At 42.3% G+C, this 18,323-nt stretch overlaps 1 protein-coding gene across 3 annotated transcripts in view; it reads right to left on the bottom strand.

Annotated features, from left to right (window-relative positions):
* GFOD2 (Gfo/Idh/MocA-like oxidoreductase domain containing 2) overlaps positions 1-18,323 on the bottom strand; it is a 37,958-nt gene that overhangs the window by 8,117 nt on the left and 11,518 nt on the right. For 2 of the 3 annotated variants that reach the window (XM_077887916.1, XM_077887935.1), the window contains exon 2: positions 1,525-1,870. In XM_077887916.1, coding sequence (XP_077744042.1) covers positions 1,525-1,783 — 259 coding nt within the window. In that variant the 5' untranslated portion in view covers positions 1,784-1,870. Of the gene's footprint in view, positions 1-1,524; positions 1,871-10,357; positions 10,537-18,323 lie in introns of all 3 variants that reach the window. The other variant, XM_077887924.1, reaches the window with a different exon arrangement.

Consider the following 18,323-nt stretch of genomic DNA (forward strand, 5'->3'; position numbering starts at 1 on the left):
TACCAGTTCCTGGGCATGGATTGCATCAGAACGCATCAGAGAAATATTTTGTGACTATCACCTTACATAAATCAACCTCTGTCAATTAATTATATGCTACCTGAATTGTTACCTAAGTTTTTTCTCATTTACTTTGTAATGTGTGTGATCTTCAGTCTCAATTAAACTGTGAAATCTGAAGGCACGGAGGGCTCTGGTCCAACATTGCTTTAAATAATGTACAGAGTGACGTCAGGACAGGACAGTGCCTGGCACAGAGAAGGCATTAAAAACAAACAAATAGGGCGGCCCCGGTGGCACAGCGGTTTAGCGCCGCCTGCAGCCCGGGTGTGATCCTGGAGACCTGGGATTGAGTCCCATGTCGGGTTCCCTGCATGGAGTCTGCTTCTCCCTCTGCCTGTGTCTCTGCCTCTCTCTCTCTGTGTCTCAATAAATAAGTAAATAAATAAATAAAAAATATATATATATTTTAAAGATTTATTTATGATAGACATGGGGGGAGGGCAGAGACACAGGAGGAGGGAGAAGCAGGCTCCATGCCAGGAGCCCGATGCGGAACTCGATCCCGGGACTCCAGGATTGCATCCTGGGCCAAAGGCAGGCACCAAACCGCTGAGCCACCCAGGGATCCCCAATAAATAAAATCTTTAAAATAATAAATAAATAAATAAATAAATAAATAAATAAATAAATAAATAAATAAATAAAAGCAAATAGAGGATCCTGGCATGGAGCCTGCTTCTCCCTCTGCCTGTGTCTCTGACTCTCTCTCTCTATCATGAATAAATCAATCTTAAAAAAAAAAAAAAAACTGCTAGATGAATATTTACTGGCTTGTTTTCTTATTAGATTCTGATTAATATAAGAAAAAGAGAAAACGTCACCTCCATTTGACAGGGCAGAGAAGCCCAACAAGAACTGCAGAACAGCTCAGTAAGCCCTGTCTACTGCTTCCCAAGGGGGCAGAGATGCAAGCAGGCAGTCCTGTGGACCGTCAGAGGAGCCCAGCATTGTCAGAGAGCCTTCCTGCCTTGTGGCACACAAGATTGCAAAATTTGGCAGGAAGGGTGTGTACTCAATGTAGCAAAAGACCGACAAAACATGGGAAATGGCAGCCTTGCTACACACCCTCGTCTTCCCTCTGAGGTGCTATGTGCCACGGAAATGGAAGAACAAACACATCAGTCACAATCAATTTCCTACTGCCCAAGTCTCTGAATTCTGACTTCAAACAGGCCAACTTTACATTGCATGAAATGCCTATGTGCTGCCAAATCGAGCACCACATTGCATGACCTGATGATCTCTAGCCCCTAGGATAGGCCAACTCTTAAGGGTTTGCTTAATTTTTGCTCAGGGAGTTACTTATGGGGGTGAGGAAGGCTGGATCGTTTCTTCCCATAGCTGTACACCCCGCCCCCCCCCCGCCCCCGCCACGTGCCCTCTCCAGCACAGAGGAGAGCAGTGACACGCAAGGCCCACCCAGGGGGAGACACACCCTGCCCCTGCTCTGACTGTCCATACCTAAAGCCTTCACAGATATTTGCCGGGTGAGTGGAGGGGGGATATTGATGCACACAAGGTCCACGTCTTGATGTAGCAAGACATCGTCGGTCCGGCTGGTGTAGAAGGTGATGTTCATCTCCTCGGCAAGCTGTTTTGCCTCCTCCTCAGTCTTTCCCCACAGGGCCTCCACGGTGAACCCTTCTGCCCTCAGTAGCGGAACCAAAACCCGGGCAGAGCTGCCGGTCCCAAATACACCCACTCCTGGGAGCATCTTCATGCCAGCTTCTCTGTTCACCAACTCATCTCCTCACAAGAGCCTCCAACATGAATACGATTTTCCCACAGTACTGGTCAAACATGGCTCCTGGAACAGCAAGCATTATATTGGCTGTTAGTGGATGGCACACTCAGCTGAGGCTACCCTTCTAGACTTATTTGGAAGCAGTAAGTTCTCTGCCACAAAGCACAAATGAAATACTGCTCTAAAATGAAAACCCGCAAAAGCTTTTCTCACAGTGACTCAAGGACATTAGCAATATCCACCTACTGGAAGGTGGAAGAATGAAAAACGAGGAAAGCTGAGTTCAAATCCCTGTTTTGTTACTTAATGTTTGTGTGACTCACCGAACTGGCAACAACAATAACAGCGAGTTTAAAATGTTATGTTCTGTATAAAGATATTCACTCCAACATAGGCTGTGATAAGTGAAAAACTGGGAAACAATCTAGATGTCTAATAACAGTAATGAGTAAGATAAACAGCACTGTAAAGCCACTGAAAATCACAGGGGGTAGAATGCCCTTGATGACCTGCAAGACATCACCATATATTCATTGAAAAGGAGAAAGACGAAACAAGAGGTGAAGTATGATATTCACGTCTTTAAAGCACAAAAGAAGTATATATGAATGAAAAATATGGAAGATCTATAATATTATCTGTAAACATATTCCACACATGACATTAGAAGGACCAGAATACACCTGAATTTCTTAACAATTACTCAGGTTGATGGGATTATGGATGATTTTTGTTTTTCAAACTTTTTTTTTTTTTTTTAAAGATTTTATTTATTTATTCAAGAGAGACACACACAGAGAGAGCAGAGACACAGGCCCAGGGAGAAGCAGGCTCCATGCTGGGAGCCCAACATGGGACTCGATCCCGGGACTCCAGGATCACACCCTGGGCCGAAGGCAGGCACCAAACCGCTGAGCCACCCAGGTATCCCCTGTTTTTCAAACTTTCACCAAATTTTCTACAATGAATATATCTAATTGTAGAGTTTTTACTTCTGATCACAAAGGTTATTAAATGAAATAAAAGGGTGCCTGGTTGGCTCAGGTCATGATCCCCGGGTCCTGGGATTGAGGCCCGGGTCAGGCTCCCTGTTCAGCGAAGATTCTGCTTCTCCCTCTTCTTCTGCCCCCGCCCTCCAGCTTGTACTCCTTCTTTCTAATGAATAAATACAATCTTAAAAAATAAAATAAAGAACATTAAACAAAAGTTGTCTTGGAAACCAGGATAAGATTTAAGGTGTGCTTAGGGTATCTGGTTTCCCCATACAGCAGCCCATCTTCTAATTCAGTAGTCCTCCTCTGAATGTGTTATGTGTTGGCAATTCCAGACCCCCTGCATAAGACTATAGGGATGAGGCTCTGTTCACTATCACTTTCTTTTTAAAGTTAAATTCATTTTTGTGTGTGTGGTAAAATACACATAAAGTTTACCATCTTAACCATTTTTATGTGTACAGGTTCAGTGATATGAAGTACACTCATATTGTGCAACCATTACCACCATCTACCTCCAAAATTCTTTTCATCTTGCAAAACTAAAACTCTCTGCCCATTAAACACTAGCTTCTCTTGTCAACCCTCACAAGCCCCTGGGAACCACCATTCTATTTTCTCTTTTTTTTTTATTTATTTTTTTATTTTTTTATTTATGATAGGCACACAGTGAGAGAGAGAGAGAGGCAGAGACACAGGCAGAGGGAGAAGCAGGCTCCATGCACCGGGAGCCTGACATGGGATTCGATCCCGGGTCTCCAGGATTGTGCCCTGGGCCAAAGGCAGGCGCTAAACCGCTGCGCCACCCAGGGATCCCTCATTGTTTTTAAAATATATACACATAGATTTTAAGTAATCTCTACACTCAACCTGGGGTTGAACTCATGACTCCAAGATCACGAGTCACACACGCCCTACTGACAGAGCCAGCCAGGCTTGCTGTTGCTATGAATCTGACTATGCCAGGTACCTTGCAGAAGGGGAATCATAGTATTCATCTTTTTGTGATTGGCTTATTTCACTAGCATAATGTCCTCAAGGTTCATCTATGTGGTAACATGTGTCAGAATTTCCTCCCCTTTTAAGGTAAAAAAATATTCCATGTATATACCATATACCAAAATATGCTGTATACATTATTCTGTACACACCCAGGTTGCTTCCATGTTTTAGCTACTGTAAATAATGCTATGAATATGGGTATTCAAATATCTCTTCGAGACCCTGCCACCCCACCCCTCTTTTGAGACTCTGCTTTCAGGATGCCTGGGTGGCTCACCCGTTGAGCGTCTGCCTTTGGCTATGGGTGTGATCCTGGAGTTCCAGGATCAAGTCCCACACTGGGCTCCTTGCGTAGAGCCTGCTTCTCCCTCTGCTTGTGTCACTGTCTCTCTCTGTGTCTCTCATGAGTAGATAAATACAATCTTAAAAAAAAAATACTGCTTTCAATTCTTTTAGGTTCATATCTGGAAGTAAAATTGCTAGATCATATGGTAGATTTTTTATTTTTTGAAGAACCACCATATTGTTTCCCGCTGGGTCTGTACCATTTTAAGTAATAATTTTATAAATACTTCATAGTCCCTTAGTTTTCTACTTATCCTCCTTTAAAAAAAAAAAAAGATTTTATTTATTCATGAGAGAGGCCGGCAGAGGGAAAAGCAGGGTACCTGCGGGGAGCCCAATGCAAGACTTGATCCCAGGACCCTGGGATCACGACCTGAACCAAAGGCAGATGCTCAACCACTGAGCCACCCAGGCGTCCCTGTTAAATTTATTTCTAAGTATTTGTTTGATGCTATTGTAAATGGAATTGTGTTTTTTTTTTTCTTAAAAAGATTTACTCATTTATTTTAGAAAGAGAGAGAGTGTTTCATACAGGAGGAGGGGCAGAGGGAAAGGTAGAGAGGCAGAGAGCAGCAGACTCCCCAGTGAGCAGGGAGGTCAACCCAGGGCTTAATCCCACAACTTTGAGATCATGACCTAAGCTGAAATCAAGAGTTGGATGCTCAACCGACTGAGCCACCTGGGTGCCCCTGAAATTATTTTCTTAATTTCATTTTCAGATCAAGCATCTCTTTTGCTTCTAGTATAGATACTCTATATGTAGTATATAACCTACGTGTCTTTCTTACTGGTTGGTTTGCCGATATAGCTCAGTACATCCTGTGCTGCTTGGCACTATCTGAAGGATACCTGTGCCTTTGTGAACCACTGAAATAAGCATGACTTGAGCTGCCTCTAACTTGAGACCCTTGTCAGTTTTCTGCCCTCCTATCTCTATTTTCTGGAACACTGGATCTTGGCTTGCCCCCTACAATCCACCATTAGGTTTTATCTTAATCATCATTCTTTCTAATAATAATGAATAATGTCTGTGGACTCTCAGCTATGTCTTTTTCCTCTTTGCTGATAATTCTGCCTTTACTGACTTCCTTTCTAGTTAGAAAGAGGTCAGTCGCATAGTATCTTCTATAATTATCAGGTCCTGGACTTCTCCACTTCAGCTATTTTGGTCACCTTCTGCATTTGCAGTTTTGTTTTTGTTTTGGCTACTTACAAATCATTGATATTCCAGGAGCTTGAGAGTCTCAAATTCGTAGCACTAGACAAGTAAGCTTCTGCATAAGTTTTGTGGGTTATTAATTACCAAAAGCTATAAGGGCCAGAGTGACACACAGCAACTATAATAAGCAAAGTTGTCCATGCTCTAAATTCATGCTCAGGGCACTCTTCTTCCTCTCTCTCACCTCATTTCTTCATGCTCTAGTTATATTTGGGTATATGTTTGCATTGGTGGCTTAAAACAACAGAATGGATTAGAAGACATTTCAATAATCTGTTTTACTGACAGTGACTTAAAGGGCAGCTTCAACAACACTCATAAAGGGGCATCAGCTGGGCTCTGAGGAAGCCAGATGGCATGAAGCTAGGCAGGCTTGATCACTAGGTTTTTCCTGTTCAAGCAGGCAGAGCTGGTTTCCCTTATTTCAGTGACTATCCTTTCTAACCCTCCAAATTTCCTTACTCCCTGCCCTTGTATATATATATATCTTTCATATCCTCCAAAGATCTCCACAAAGTCAGTCCTGCCTAGTTCATATGCACTCCAAACGCCAGATACTGGTCAGGAATAAAGGGTGGAAATTGCCCTGACAGGATTGGCTATATACACTTTTAAAGCTATGGGGAAGATAGCAGAGGTTAGAGGCATAGAGTCTGCAGCCACTTCGCCTGGCTCAAGTCCTGGCTCTACCACTTAGCAGCTAGGTAACCTCAGGTAAGTTTTTTAATCATTCTGTGCTTCTGTTTCCTCATCTATAAAATGGGGACAGTTGTATCTATCTCACAGAGGAGTTAAGGATTAAATGAGTTAGTATCTGTAAGGCATTTATAACAGGGCCTAGCCCATAGTAAGTCACTGCATACAGCCTTTTATTTTAAAGATTTCATTGATTTATCCATGAGAAACACAGAGAGAAGCAGAAACACAGGCAGAGGGAGAAGCAGGCTCCATGCAGGGAGCCTGATGCGGAACTCGATCCCGGGTCTCCAGGATCACACCCCGGGCCAAAGGTGGCACTAAACTGCTGAGCCACCCGGGCTGCCCGCATACAGCCTTTTAGAAAAGATTTCTCTGACTTAGAGGTCTCCTCTTCAGAAGCAGTGTAGGAGGGGCACCTGGGTGGCTCAGTCAGTTAAGTGTCTGCCTTTGCCTTAGTTCATGATCCCAGGGTCCTGGGACTGAGCCCTGCATCAGGTTCCCTACTCAGCAGAGATTCTTCTCCCTCTTCTGTCCCTGCTCCCAGCTTGTACTCTCCCTAGGCTAGTAAGTAAAATCTTGAAAAAAAAAATGTGTAGGAATATGAAGATAATAATCTGAGCTAAAACGCACTGAAGTGCAATAGGCTAAACAATGTTTAGTGCAACATAAGTATATCTAAGTCCACACAATCCCATTCTGCAGATGAAGATACACCAGCTCAGAGAGGCTAGGTAACTTTTTTAGGGTTCTGTAGCTGGCTGTATATGACAGAGCTGCCATAATCAATTGTGAAACCCTGGGCAGGTTACTTAGCTTCCCTGAGCCTCTTTAAAAACAGAGGTTTTGTACGTGTGTAACAACTCTTCTTTCATTCTTTTGTGCTAAGCATGAGCCAGGAAAAGTTCATTCTGTTGTCTGGCTTGGCAAGTGCCTGCCTCAGATCCACCACTCAAACCAATGCTGATCATACATCACACCTTTATTGAGGGCCTATTAGGAAGACTGTGCAGACAAAAGGATGGAAAAAAAAAAACCAGCCCAAATTTTGGGGGCAACAAGTCAGAAAGGTGTGAAGGAGTCAGAGCTAGTGGCACCAAGTGCTAGTCTAGAGTTTGGACTTTTATAGGTGGGTATGATTATATGCTTGGTGTGGCCCACCTTCCCCACCTGATCCCCTCTCTGCCCTGCTCTCTAAGGAGTCAGAAGGCCAATTACTAAGGCTCTAAGGTTCCCATTGGGTTCAGCCAATGGGAAGCACCAGGAGGAGATCAGAGAGCAAGAGAGAGATAAATGGATGGATGAATTTATTTATTCTCTGCCTTTTCTCTGCCAGTACATGGTTCTGGTATCCCCATCCTTTTCCGATTGTGCCTGAGATGGTAACACGGACTACCAGCTATAGCCAGTCCCTGGGTGCTCCATCATCCCTTGGAGATTTGCTTCCCTTTTTAAAAAAATATATTTTTATTTATTTATTCCTGAGACACACACAGAGAGGCAGAGACATAGGCAGAGGGAGAAGTAGGCTCCTCGAAGGGAGCCCGATGAGGGACTCGATCCCTGGACTGGGATCATGCTCTGAGCTGAAAGCAGACACTCAACCAACCGAGCCACCCAGGCGTCCCAAGGTTTGTTTCCTTTACTGCTCACACCATTATAAATAATGAGTGTGCTAGCTGTTTTCTGTTCAGACCCTAATATAATAGCAATGAGAACCATTAAAATGTTTTTATTTTAGGAGACTCTAGACGAAGAACCAGTTAGGATATCAAGTAAGAGATAAGGATGGAGAGAACGAAATGGAGCAGACAACTATCGACAGAATTTGGGATAATGAGAGAGGGAAGAGCCAAAAACAATACTGAACTATTATTATAGACCAACATCCTTCATAAACACAGGCACAAAATTCTCAACAAAGTATTAGCAAGCTGAGGGATGCCTGGGTGGCTCAGATGGTTAAGCGTTTGCCTTTGAATCAGGTCATGATCTCCAGGGTCCTGGGATGGAGACCCACATTGGGCTCTCAGCTCAGCAGGGAGTTTAATTCTCCCTCTCCCTTTGTCCTCCCCTCTGCTTGTGCTCCCTTCTCTCTCTCTCTAATGAATAAAAAAAAAAAATCTTAAAAAAAATTTTTTTAGCAAGCTGAATCCAACAATGTGTCAAAAGGACAGCACATCATGGCTAAGAAAATTTAATCCCAGGAATGTAAGGCTCACTCAACATTCTAAAATCAATTACTATAATCCACCATATTAATAGTCATTACTTATTAGGCCACATTAATTATAAAGATTTTATTTTTTTTTAATTTTTTTTTTTTTTTTTTTTTATTTATGATAGAGAGAGAGAGAGAGAGAGAGAGAGGCAGAGACACAGGCAGAGGGAGAAGCAGGCTCCATGCACCGGGAGCCTGATGTGGGATTCGATCCCGGGTCTCCAGGATCGGGCCCTGGGCCAAAGGCAGGCGCCAAACCGCTGCGCCACCCAGGGATCCCGCCACATTAATTATAAATGCAAATTAAAACTTTCTTACTATAACTACACACCTATAAAAATGTCCAAAATTCAGAAAACCTGGTATCAAATACTGGCCAAGGCTATAATGTAATTGTTCACTGTTGGTGAAAATGAAAAATAGTACAGCCACTTTGGAAAACAGTTTGTTATTTTATAAAGTTAAATATACACTTATCATATAACCTTACAGCCCCACTTTTTGGTATTTACCAAGAGAAACGAAAACTAACAAAACAAAACAAAAAACAAACAACAAAAAAGAGAAATTAAAACTACTGAACTACTGTTTAGACCAAGGGAGGCTCTAGGCTTCCTCCAGCGTGCCGGGAGCTCAACAAATCCTCCAATCAGTGTTAAAAAAAATAAAAACAAAAAACTACTGTTCACACAAAAACCTGTATGTGAATGTCTATTTTATAATGTCTAATATTGGTTTTATTTATAACTGCCAAAACTTGGAACCAACACCAATGTCCTTCAACTGGTGGTGAATGGAGAAACAGACGATCAATGCAATGGAATACCCCTCAGTAATGCAAAAGAGCAAACTACTGATGCATTCAACTGACAAAATGAATCTCAAGTGCCTTATGCTAAAGGTGCCAGACTCAAAAGCTCCATACTGGGACGCCTGGGTGGCTCAGTGGTTGAGCACCTGCCTTCGGCCTAGGACATGATCCTGGAGTCCCAGGATCTAGTCCCAAATTGGGCTCCCTGCAGGGAGCCTGCTCCTCTCTCTGTCTCTCTTGGTGTCTTTCATGAATAAATAAAATCTAAAAGAAAAAAAAAACAGCTCCATACTGTGCAATTCCATTTATGTGACATAATGGAAGAGGAAAACAACAGGGACAGAAAATATTGATTGCCAAGGGGTGGACTGGGTGTATTGATCAACTGCAATGGACTACAGGGAATTTTGGTGGGTGGGTGGTAAAGCAACTGTTCCATATCTTGACTATGGTGTTAGTTGCAGGACTGTGTGCATTTGTCAAAACCCACAAAACTGTACACCAAAAAGAGTAGATTTATTGATACAGAAGTTATATTTCAATAAATGTGACCCCCTAACAATGATACTGAAGTTCTAAGCATAAAATGACAAGTTGTAGTGTCATTAAGAGAAAAAGGGAACCCAAAAGACCAGACTTGTTGAGACTTGTGCAGAAGCTGGGATTTGGGGGATCCCTGGGTGGCTCAGAGGTTTGGCGCCTGCCTTTGGCGCAGGGCGTGATCCTGGAGTCCCGGGATCGAGTCCCACGTCGTGCTCCTGGCACGGAGCCTACTTCTCCCTCCTCCTGTGTCTCTGCCTCTCTCTCTCTCTCTCTCTCTCTATTATAAGTAAATAAATAAATATTTAAAAAAAAAAAGAAGCTGGGATTTGTGGATTCTGTTCTTTCCAGACTGGTGGAATATTATCTTATCTTCTGTATGCCTAGCTCAGGGAGCCACAGCTTCTTCAAAACCATAAGAAGAGACCTATTCCCCACCATTGGAGGGGAAGGGGGACAAATCCAGTCTGACCCCCATTTTTCTAAGTTGTAGAACACAGTCACATCCATTCCTTTATCTATGGCTACTTTTGTAATAAATACAACAGCAAAGTAGGTGACACAGAGACCATATGGCCCACAAAATAAAAAATACTTACCATCTGGCTCTTTACTGAAAAGATTTGCTGATCCCTGCCCTATCCCATAGGCAATGAAGCTAGGAGCTCCAAGTGATAGAATATAGTCATGAAGGTAGCCAGGATTGATAAAAAGAACACCCTACCTGTGTGTGTAAGGAGTCACAGATTCTGGGAATTCTGGTGTTAGTGCATAATGTCAGAGAGATCGTTTATTCCTCAGGCAGTTTGAGTAGGAGTCAGACCCTGGGCAGAAGGCGCCTGTGAATCCTTCCCTATCAGATGCAACACCCAGAACTAAAACCTGTATTTCTCACAGCCTCTCCTGCAAAAAAAAGATATATCTTAAAAAGATAAATATATTAAGAAGGTACAGTTTGGGGATCCCTGGGTGGCGCAGCGGTTTGGCGCCTGCCTTTGGCCCAGGGCGCGATCCTGGAGACCCGGGGTCGAATCCCACATCGGGCTCCCGGTGCATGGAGCCTGCTTCTCCCTCTGCCTATGTCTCTGCCTCTCTCTCTCTCTGTGTGACTATCATGAATAAATAAATAAAATCTTAAAAAAAAAAAAAAAAAGAAGGTACAGTTTGGTAGAGCTTCTAGGAATGTTCTTTAAAGGAGGTACTCAAAAAAATAAAATAAAATAAAAAATAAAGGAGGTACTCTGGGGCGCCTGGGTGGGTCAGTGGTTGAGCATCTGCCTTCGGCTCAGGGCATGATCCTGGCTGGGATCCAGGATGGAGTCCCACATCGGGCTCCTTGCGGGGAGCCTGCTTCTCCTGCCTAGGTCTCTGCCTGTCTTTTATGAACAAATACATAAATAAATCTTAGAAAAAAAAAAAAAAAAGAAAAGAACATGAAGTGTTCCAATCCGTGGAAAAAAAAAACAAAAGGAGGTAATCTTCATTGACAGGCATCTTTCCCCCTCTTTCTCCCTTCTTTCTGCCTGAAATGCAGATTCTATGGGTGGAGCTGACATAGTCAAATGACCACCAGGAGGCAACTTGAGGATGGAACAGAAATTCCTGCAGACACTGGCACTGGGATGGTGAATCACCCTCAAGGAACTCCATTTCATGGACTAGACAGGCATGTAAACACATTTGTTATTCAGTATGACAGGTAGAGCAACAGAAATCTGTGTGTGGCATAGAGAACAGTCATCATTAACAGGGGCCACTGTTGGTGTGCAAGCAGGAAAGGCTTCCTGGAAGAGATGATGTAATAGATCCAAGTTGGTCAGAAAGACAAGAGGTCATGTGGCCTCTCCAACATATCCAATGACAGGACCTTCCCTTTATTGGTGGCTTGCTTCTGTTCCGGGGCCATTTCAGTCAGAAAACTCTTCTGTGGATGGACCTGAAGTTCTACACTGGGGAACTATCTGTGGTGATGATGATGAGGACTTTTTTTTTTTTAGATCTTATATATTAAAAAAAAAAATCTTATATATTTATTCATGAGAGACACAGAGAGAGAGAGAGAGAGAGGCAGAAACACAGGCAGAGGGACTCGATCCTGAGACTCGATCCTGGGATTCTAGGATCACGCCCTGGGCCAAAGGCAGGCGCTAAACAGATGAGCCACCCAGGGATCCTGTCTGTGATGTTTCTAATGAACCTGTCATGTTTCCTCTAAACTTCCTAGGTGGTGGTAGGTCATTTGCAAGATGGCCACAATAACTCCCTTTTTTGTTTTCATGCCATCAGGTAGTGAAATAACTTCCCACAATGACTTTGGACTTAATCATGTCACTTGCTCTGGCCAATGGCACATTAGCAAAATGACATAAGACGTTTGAAAACTACTTGTGCATGAAGGCTTGCTCTCTCACTGCTCTTGGGTTCTCCTGGGCCATTGCCATGTGAACAAGCCCAGGTCACCCTGTTGGATCACAAGAGACATGTGACCAAAGTCATCCTCATCCTGCCCCATCTGATACAAAGCCATCTGCCAGTTATGAGTGAGACGACCTCTGGCCATCCAGTTCCAACTGAGCTGACCCAGATCAGAACCACCACCCAGATCGCCCAAAGAATTAGGACAAAATCAAAATCAAAACAATACATTGTAAACTTTTAACTCACACAATATTATATGTCAATTATATTTTAATAAACCTGGAGGATAAAAGAGTGACTCATGGGAAATATTTGTTTGAAACTACTGAGTTGTGATGTTTGTTGTTAATTGTTGGTTATATAGCAAAAGCTTTCTGATACACTCCTTTACACACAAAAATCCCCTACTTCCCTTGGGCCTTCCTCATATGCTCTATCAGAAGAGCAGCATAGGGCCAAGACTGCTCTGTTTGCCCACTCTCTGGTTTATCATCAACACCCTGAAAGAGAGCCCCCAGAACTAACTGTCATATCCTGAGCATACTCTGTCTTGGCCTTCTTTCTCTGGTTACTATACTCCTATTATGCAGCTTACATTCATTACAGAATTTAGACAGCCATGTCATCCTGACCCACAGTAAGATTCTTCTCATGTCCCAATAAATATTCTGCACTTGTATCATCAAGTTTTCAAAATGTTTAATTGTGGTAAAATGCATATTAACGTAAAATTTACCATTTTAAACTTATAGTTCAGTGGCATTAATAACATTCATATTGTTACACAACTATCATCTACCATCCATCCATCCACAGAAACTTTAGATTCATTAGACAACACCACCCTAACCCCAACATCACCCTACCCCCCCAACACCCAGCAACCACCATTTTACTTTCTGTTTCTGAGTTTGACTCTCTAGGTGGACTACCTCAAATAAGTAGAATCCTATAATACTTGTACTTTTGTGATTGGTTTATTTTCTTTAGTATCAGGTCCTTAGTATCAGGTTCATGCGTGATGTAGCATGTATCTAAATTTCCTTCCTTATTAAAGCTGAATAGTATTCCATTGTACATATACACATTTTACTTATCCATTCATCTGTCCATCAATACTTGGGTTGCTTCCACATTTTAGCTATTGTGAAAGATGCTATGATCATGGGTGTACAAATCAGTTTTTTTTTAAGATTTTATTTATTCATGAGAGAGAAAGAGAGAGAGAAATTCAGAGACACAGACAGATGGAGAAGCAGGCTCCATGCAGGGAGCCCGACATGGGGCTTGATACCGGTCTCCAAGATCCCGCCCTTGGTTGAAGGCAGCGTTAAACTGCTGAGCCACTGGGGCTGCCCCCAAATCAGGTTTTTTTTAAAAAAAATATTTTATTTATTTATTTGAGAGAGAGAGAACAAGGAAGGAGGAGAGGCAGAGGGAGAAAACTGATTTCCCACTGAGCAAGGAGACTGACCCAGGGGTCGATCCTAGGACCCTGGAATCATGACCTGAGCCTAACGCAGATGCTTAACTCACTGAACTACCCAGGTGCCCCCAAACTAGTTTATCTGAACCAAACTTTAAAAGTTTCCTCTAAAAAATATAAAATAAAATAAATAAAATAAAATAAAATAAAATATTTCCTCTAATAAATGTCATTTAACTTAGGCATTTGTCAATTGGGATATTTTTGAATATTTATTCACTATTTGCACCAGCTTTGTATCAGTTGCAAATATGATCAGCAGGCTATGTTCTTCAAGCCAAAACAGCTATCTTTAAATATTATATTGTGACCAAATGCACACACAGGAAATCTGAATTGACCAAAATCTCAAGGTCAGAAACCAATTGCATGCGGTTTAGGCATCCAGCACAATTAGCCCTTGATAAATGTCTGTTAGATGATGTGTCCTTTATAAATCTATATACCTTTCAGTGTTCAATGGTTGCCTTTCCCTGTGTTCAGAGGTCATTTGTTTAATACAATGTTCTAATATTTTTCTGAGGAATCGTCTCTGAAAACTGGGAAAAATGCTGCACCTCGTCCATCTTCTGGTATCTCCCTCTGCTTTATAATGCCTCAAAAATTTGTTGACAGTATATGGGGCTATATATAGCATGGTCACCTGCTAATATTCTCAGACTCTAAGGAGGTAATTCAAATGGATCAGGAGAACAAAACTGTTCTGAGAACTGGGTATCCTCCCTTCCCTGAGCCTGCTTTTTCCAGCTACGTCTCCCCCCTCAACCCCAGCTAAGTCTTTAATAAAAGGAGAAATATAAAAAAATAAAAAAAATAAAAAAATAAAAGGAGAAATATAAGAGAGGAATTCAGTAGTTAATGTTTTGTCAGATTATTCTCTATTTATCCTCACTACCTCTCAGTATATCTTTAAGAATTCTTTTGATTAACTGCAGTTTTTTTTCAATCATTATTACTTGTTCTGAGATTGTGTCTCCCTGATCCTATTAGAAGCATCCAGCTCTTCAGTAGCTTGCAGATGGATAGTGTGGGTGGTTCTAGCCAAGCTATTTAAAATGTACCTATAATAGTTTGCCCTGTAACTATTCTTTTTTAAATTACAAATTATGCTTTCTATTTTTCAGTGCCAGGCTTCAAAAAGAACCATTAGGGATTTCTTTTTTTTTTTTTTTTTTAGGGATTTCTATAGATAAAGTTACTGCCTTGTAATACTATCTTTAATAAATTTTTTAAAAAAGATTTATTTATTCATGAGAGACATGAGAGAGAGAGGCAGAGACACAGGCAGAGGGAGAAGCAGGCTCCACACAGGGAGCCCGATGTGGGACTCGATCCCAGGACCCTAGGATGATACCCTGAGCCGAAGGCAGACACCCAACCACTGAGCCACTCAGGTGTCCCTCAACCTAATTTTATTTTATTTTATTTTTAAATTTTTAAAAAAATTTATTTATTTATTTATTTATGATAGAGAGAGAGAGAGAGAGAGGCAGAGACATAGGCAGAGGGAGAAGCAGGCTCCATGTACCGGGAGCCCGATGTGGGATTCGATCCGGGGTCTCCAGGATCACGCCCTGGGCCAAAGGCAGGCGCCAAACGGCTGCGCCACCCAGGGATCCCCCTCAACCTAATTTTAAAACAGACTGTGACATTAGCTTAGAGAATTATAGTCTATGTTTCAGGTGCTTATGTATACAATGACACATATAATTTATGCAAATTGATTCATTAATAAATACTTATTTTAATTATCTACTATTGGCCATGCCTGGCAAAGCATGTTGGTGAGCAGAGCAGATAGTTTCTGCCTGCAGAGTTTACAGTTGAGCAGAAGAGATAAGACAAATCATTACATAAATATGTCATTATAATTTGAGATAAGCAGTATAAAAGCAAAGAACAGGGTACTCTGAGAGTATTCAAAAGGGTATGAATTAACTTTCTTTAAGGAAACATTGGGCTCCTGGGTGGCTTAAGGGTCTGACTTTTGATTTTAGTTCAGGTCATGATCTCAGGGTTGTGAGACTAAGCCCCCTGCAGGGCTTCACGCTGAGTGTGGAGCTGGCTTAAGATTCTCTTTCGCTTTTCCTCTGTCCCTCCATCCCTATAATTCTTCTCCAAAAAGAAGGGGAGGGAGGAGGAAGAAGTAGTAGGAAGGAGGAGGAGATGACAAAGATGAAGTAGGCACATTAAATTACATACCTGTATTGCACTTTGAGTACCACATGAGAAAGGCATTACCCACACTCCAGGACTGAATTATGAAAAAACAATGATATGTTGGTAGTTCAGTAAAAAAAGAATACAGCAGCCCAATGGCTTTAAAAAGCCAATCTGTAATTGGCAGACCCTCCTTTCTCCCAGAGTAGTGTTTAAGCCTCTACCTAACAATATTTCTTCAGTATAAAATGGGTCTGGGGGGGGGGGGGTGCCTGGTCAGTACACTATGTGACTCTTGACCTCAGGTTATGAATTTGAGCCCCACAATGGGCACAGAGCTTACATTAAAAAAAAAAAAAAAAAAAGAAGGCAGCCCAGGCGGCTCAGTGGTTTAGTGCTGCTTTCAAGACTAGGGTGTGATCCTGGAGACCCAGGATCCAGTCCCGCATCGGGCTCTCTGCATGTAGCCTGTTTCTCCCTGTGTTTGTGCCTCTCTCTCTGTGTCTCTCATGAATAAATAAATAAAATCTTTATTTTTTATTTTTTTCAAAGGTTTTATTTATTTATTCATGAGAGACAGAGAGCGAGGCGCAGAGACACAGGCAGAGGGAGAAGCAGGCCCCATGCAGGGAGCCCGACATGGGACTCGATCCCAGGACTCCAGGATCACACCCTAGGCTTGAAAGCAGCACTAAACCGCTGAGCCACCAGGGCTGCCCCAAATAAAATCTTTTAAAAAAAGGAAAGGGGGCGGGCAGCCTGGGAGGCTCAGTGGTTTAGCGCCGGCTTCAGCCCAGGGCGCCGGCTTCAGCCCAGGGCGTGATCCTGGGGTACCGGATCAGTCCCAAGTCGGGCTCCCAGCATGGAGCCTGCTTCTCTCTCTGCCTGTGTCTCTCTGCCCCTCTTTCTCTCTCTCTGTATCTCTCATGAATAAATAAATAAAATTATTTATTTATTTATTTGTTTGTTTGTTTGAGACACAGAGACACAGGCAGAGAGAAGCAGGCTCCATGCCGGGAGCCTGACGTGGGACTGGATCCCGGGACTCGATTGCGCCCTGGGCCAAAGGCAGGCGCCAAACCTCTGAGCCACCCAGGGATCCCCTAAATAAAATCTTAAAAAAAAAAAAAAAAAAGGAAAAATAAAATGAGTTTCATCTCAGATTGAAATGTTCAGAATTTCAAACTGCCAAATGTGCAAATAGCTTAATGCTATGCCTTCAAGGCACCGTGGCCAACAATCCTACAGTACTGGCCATTAATACTTCAGCTACCTGATATTTGTCAAATACAATTAAAATGCTGCAAAATCCAAGAGCCAATTCTCATCCTCATCCCACTTTGAGGCTGGTAGCAGCAGGAGGATATAGCATGTTCGACTCTCTTTGAAACATTCTTTAACTTCCAGAACACAAATTTCTCCTGCTGTTCTATCTCTTTGACTACTTCTCAATCCTCTCTGCTAGTTTTTCCTGATAATGACTTTGGTAACCATGATTATCCTATTCAGTCTCATGGCTTAAATATATATATTATCTATTTTCTGAGGCCTTGCAAAGTTTTAAGCCAGGTCCTCTTTCTTAAGCTTCAGACTAGTATAAACAACTGCCTATCTGATATTTCAACTTGGATTTTTATTTCATTTCATTTTATTTTAGTAAATACCATACCCATTGTGGAACCCAATGCATGGCTTGGACTCATGATACTGAGATCAAGACCTGAGCTGAGATCAAGAGCCAGATACTTAACCAACTGAGCCACCCAGGTGCCCTAAATGTTTATATTAACAGGCATCCCAGACTTAATATGTCGAGACTGAAGCTCCTGGAATTATCCACTCCCGCCCCAACTTGCTCTTCCACAATGGATTCTACTCCTGCCCCAACTTGCTCTTCCACAATGGCTTCATCTCAGAAACTGGTAACACAAATCTTCTAACAGCTCAAGTCAAAATCTTGGGAATAATCATTGATTCTTATTTTTTTTCTCACACTTCAAATCTGATCCATTAACAAATCTTGCTGGATCTCTACCTTCAAAATATATCCTGAATCCAAGCATTTCTCACAACTCCTATAGCTACCACTTCAGTTCAAGTCATAAGCACCTCTGTTATCTACATTATTAAAATAGCTAAGTTAGAGGATCCCTGGGTGGCTCAGCAGTTTGGCACCTGCCTTCAGCCTGGGGCGTGATCCTGGAGTCTTGAGATCAAGTCCCATATCAGGCTCCCTGCATGGAGCCTGTTTCTCCCTCTGCCTGTGTCTCTGCCTCTCTCTGTCTCATGAATAAATAAATTAAATCTTTAAGAAAAAAATAAAATAGCTAAGTTGGCACTCTACCCTAACCACTCTACCTCATACTGCACCCCAATCTATTCTCAACACAGCACTGAGAGTAGTAAATCAATTAAAATGTAAGTCAGAACAAGTAATTTCTCTACCTAAGCCCTCCAGAGGCTTCCCATCTCTTTTGGAATAAAAGCCAAAGTTCTTCCACTGACCTACAAGGTCCTTCCTACAAAGTCTGTCCTCATTCCCCTCCTCCTTTTATCTTTTTCAGCTATGTCCTATTTCTCTTTCCCTTGGTCATTCTGCTCCAGCCACAGTGGTTAGTACTGACTA

The sequence above is a fragment of the Canis aureus genome, chromosome 3, assembly GCF_053574225.1.
Source record: "Canis aureus isolate CA01 chromosome 3, VMU_Caureus_v.1.0, whole genome shotgun sequence".
Classification (NCBI taxonomy): Eukaryota; Metazoa; Chordata; class Mammalia; order Carnivora; family Canidae; genus Canis; species Canis aureus.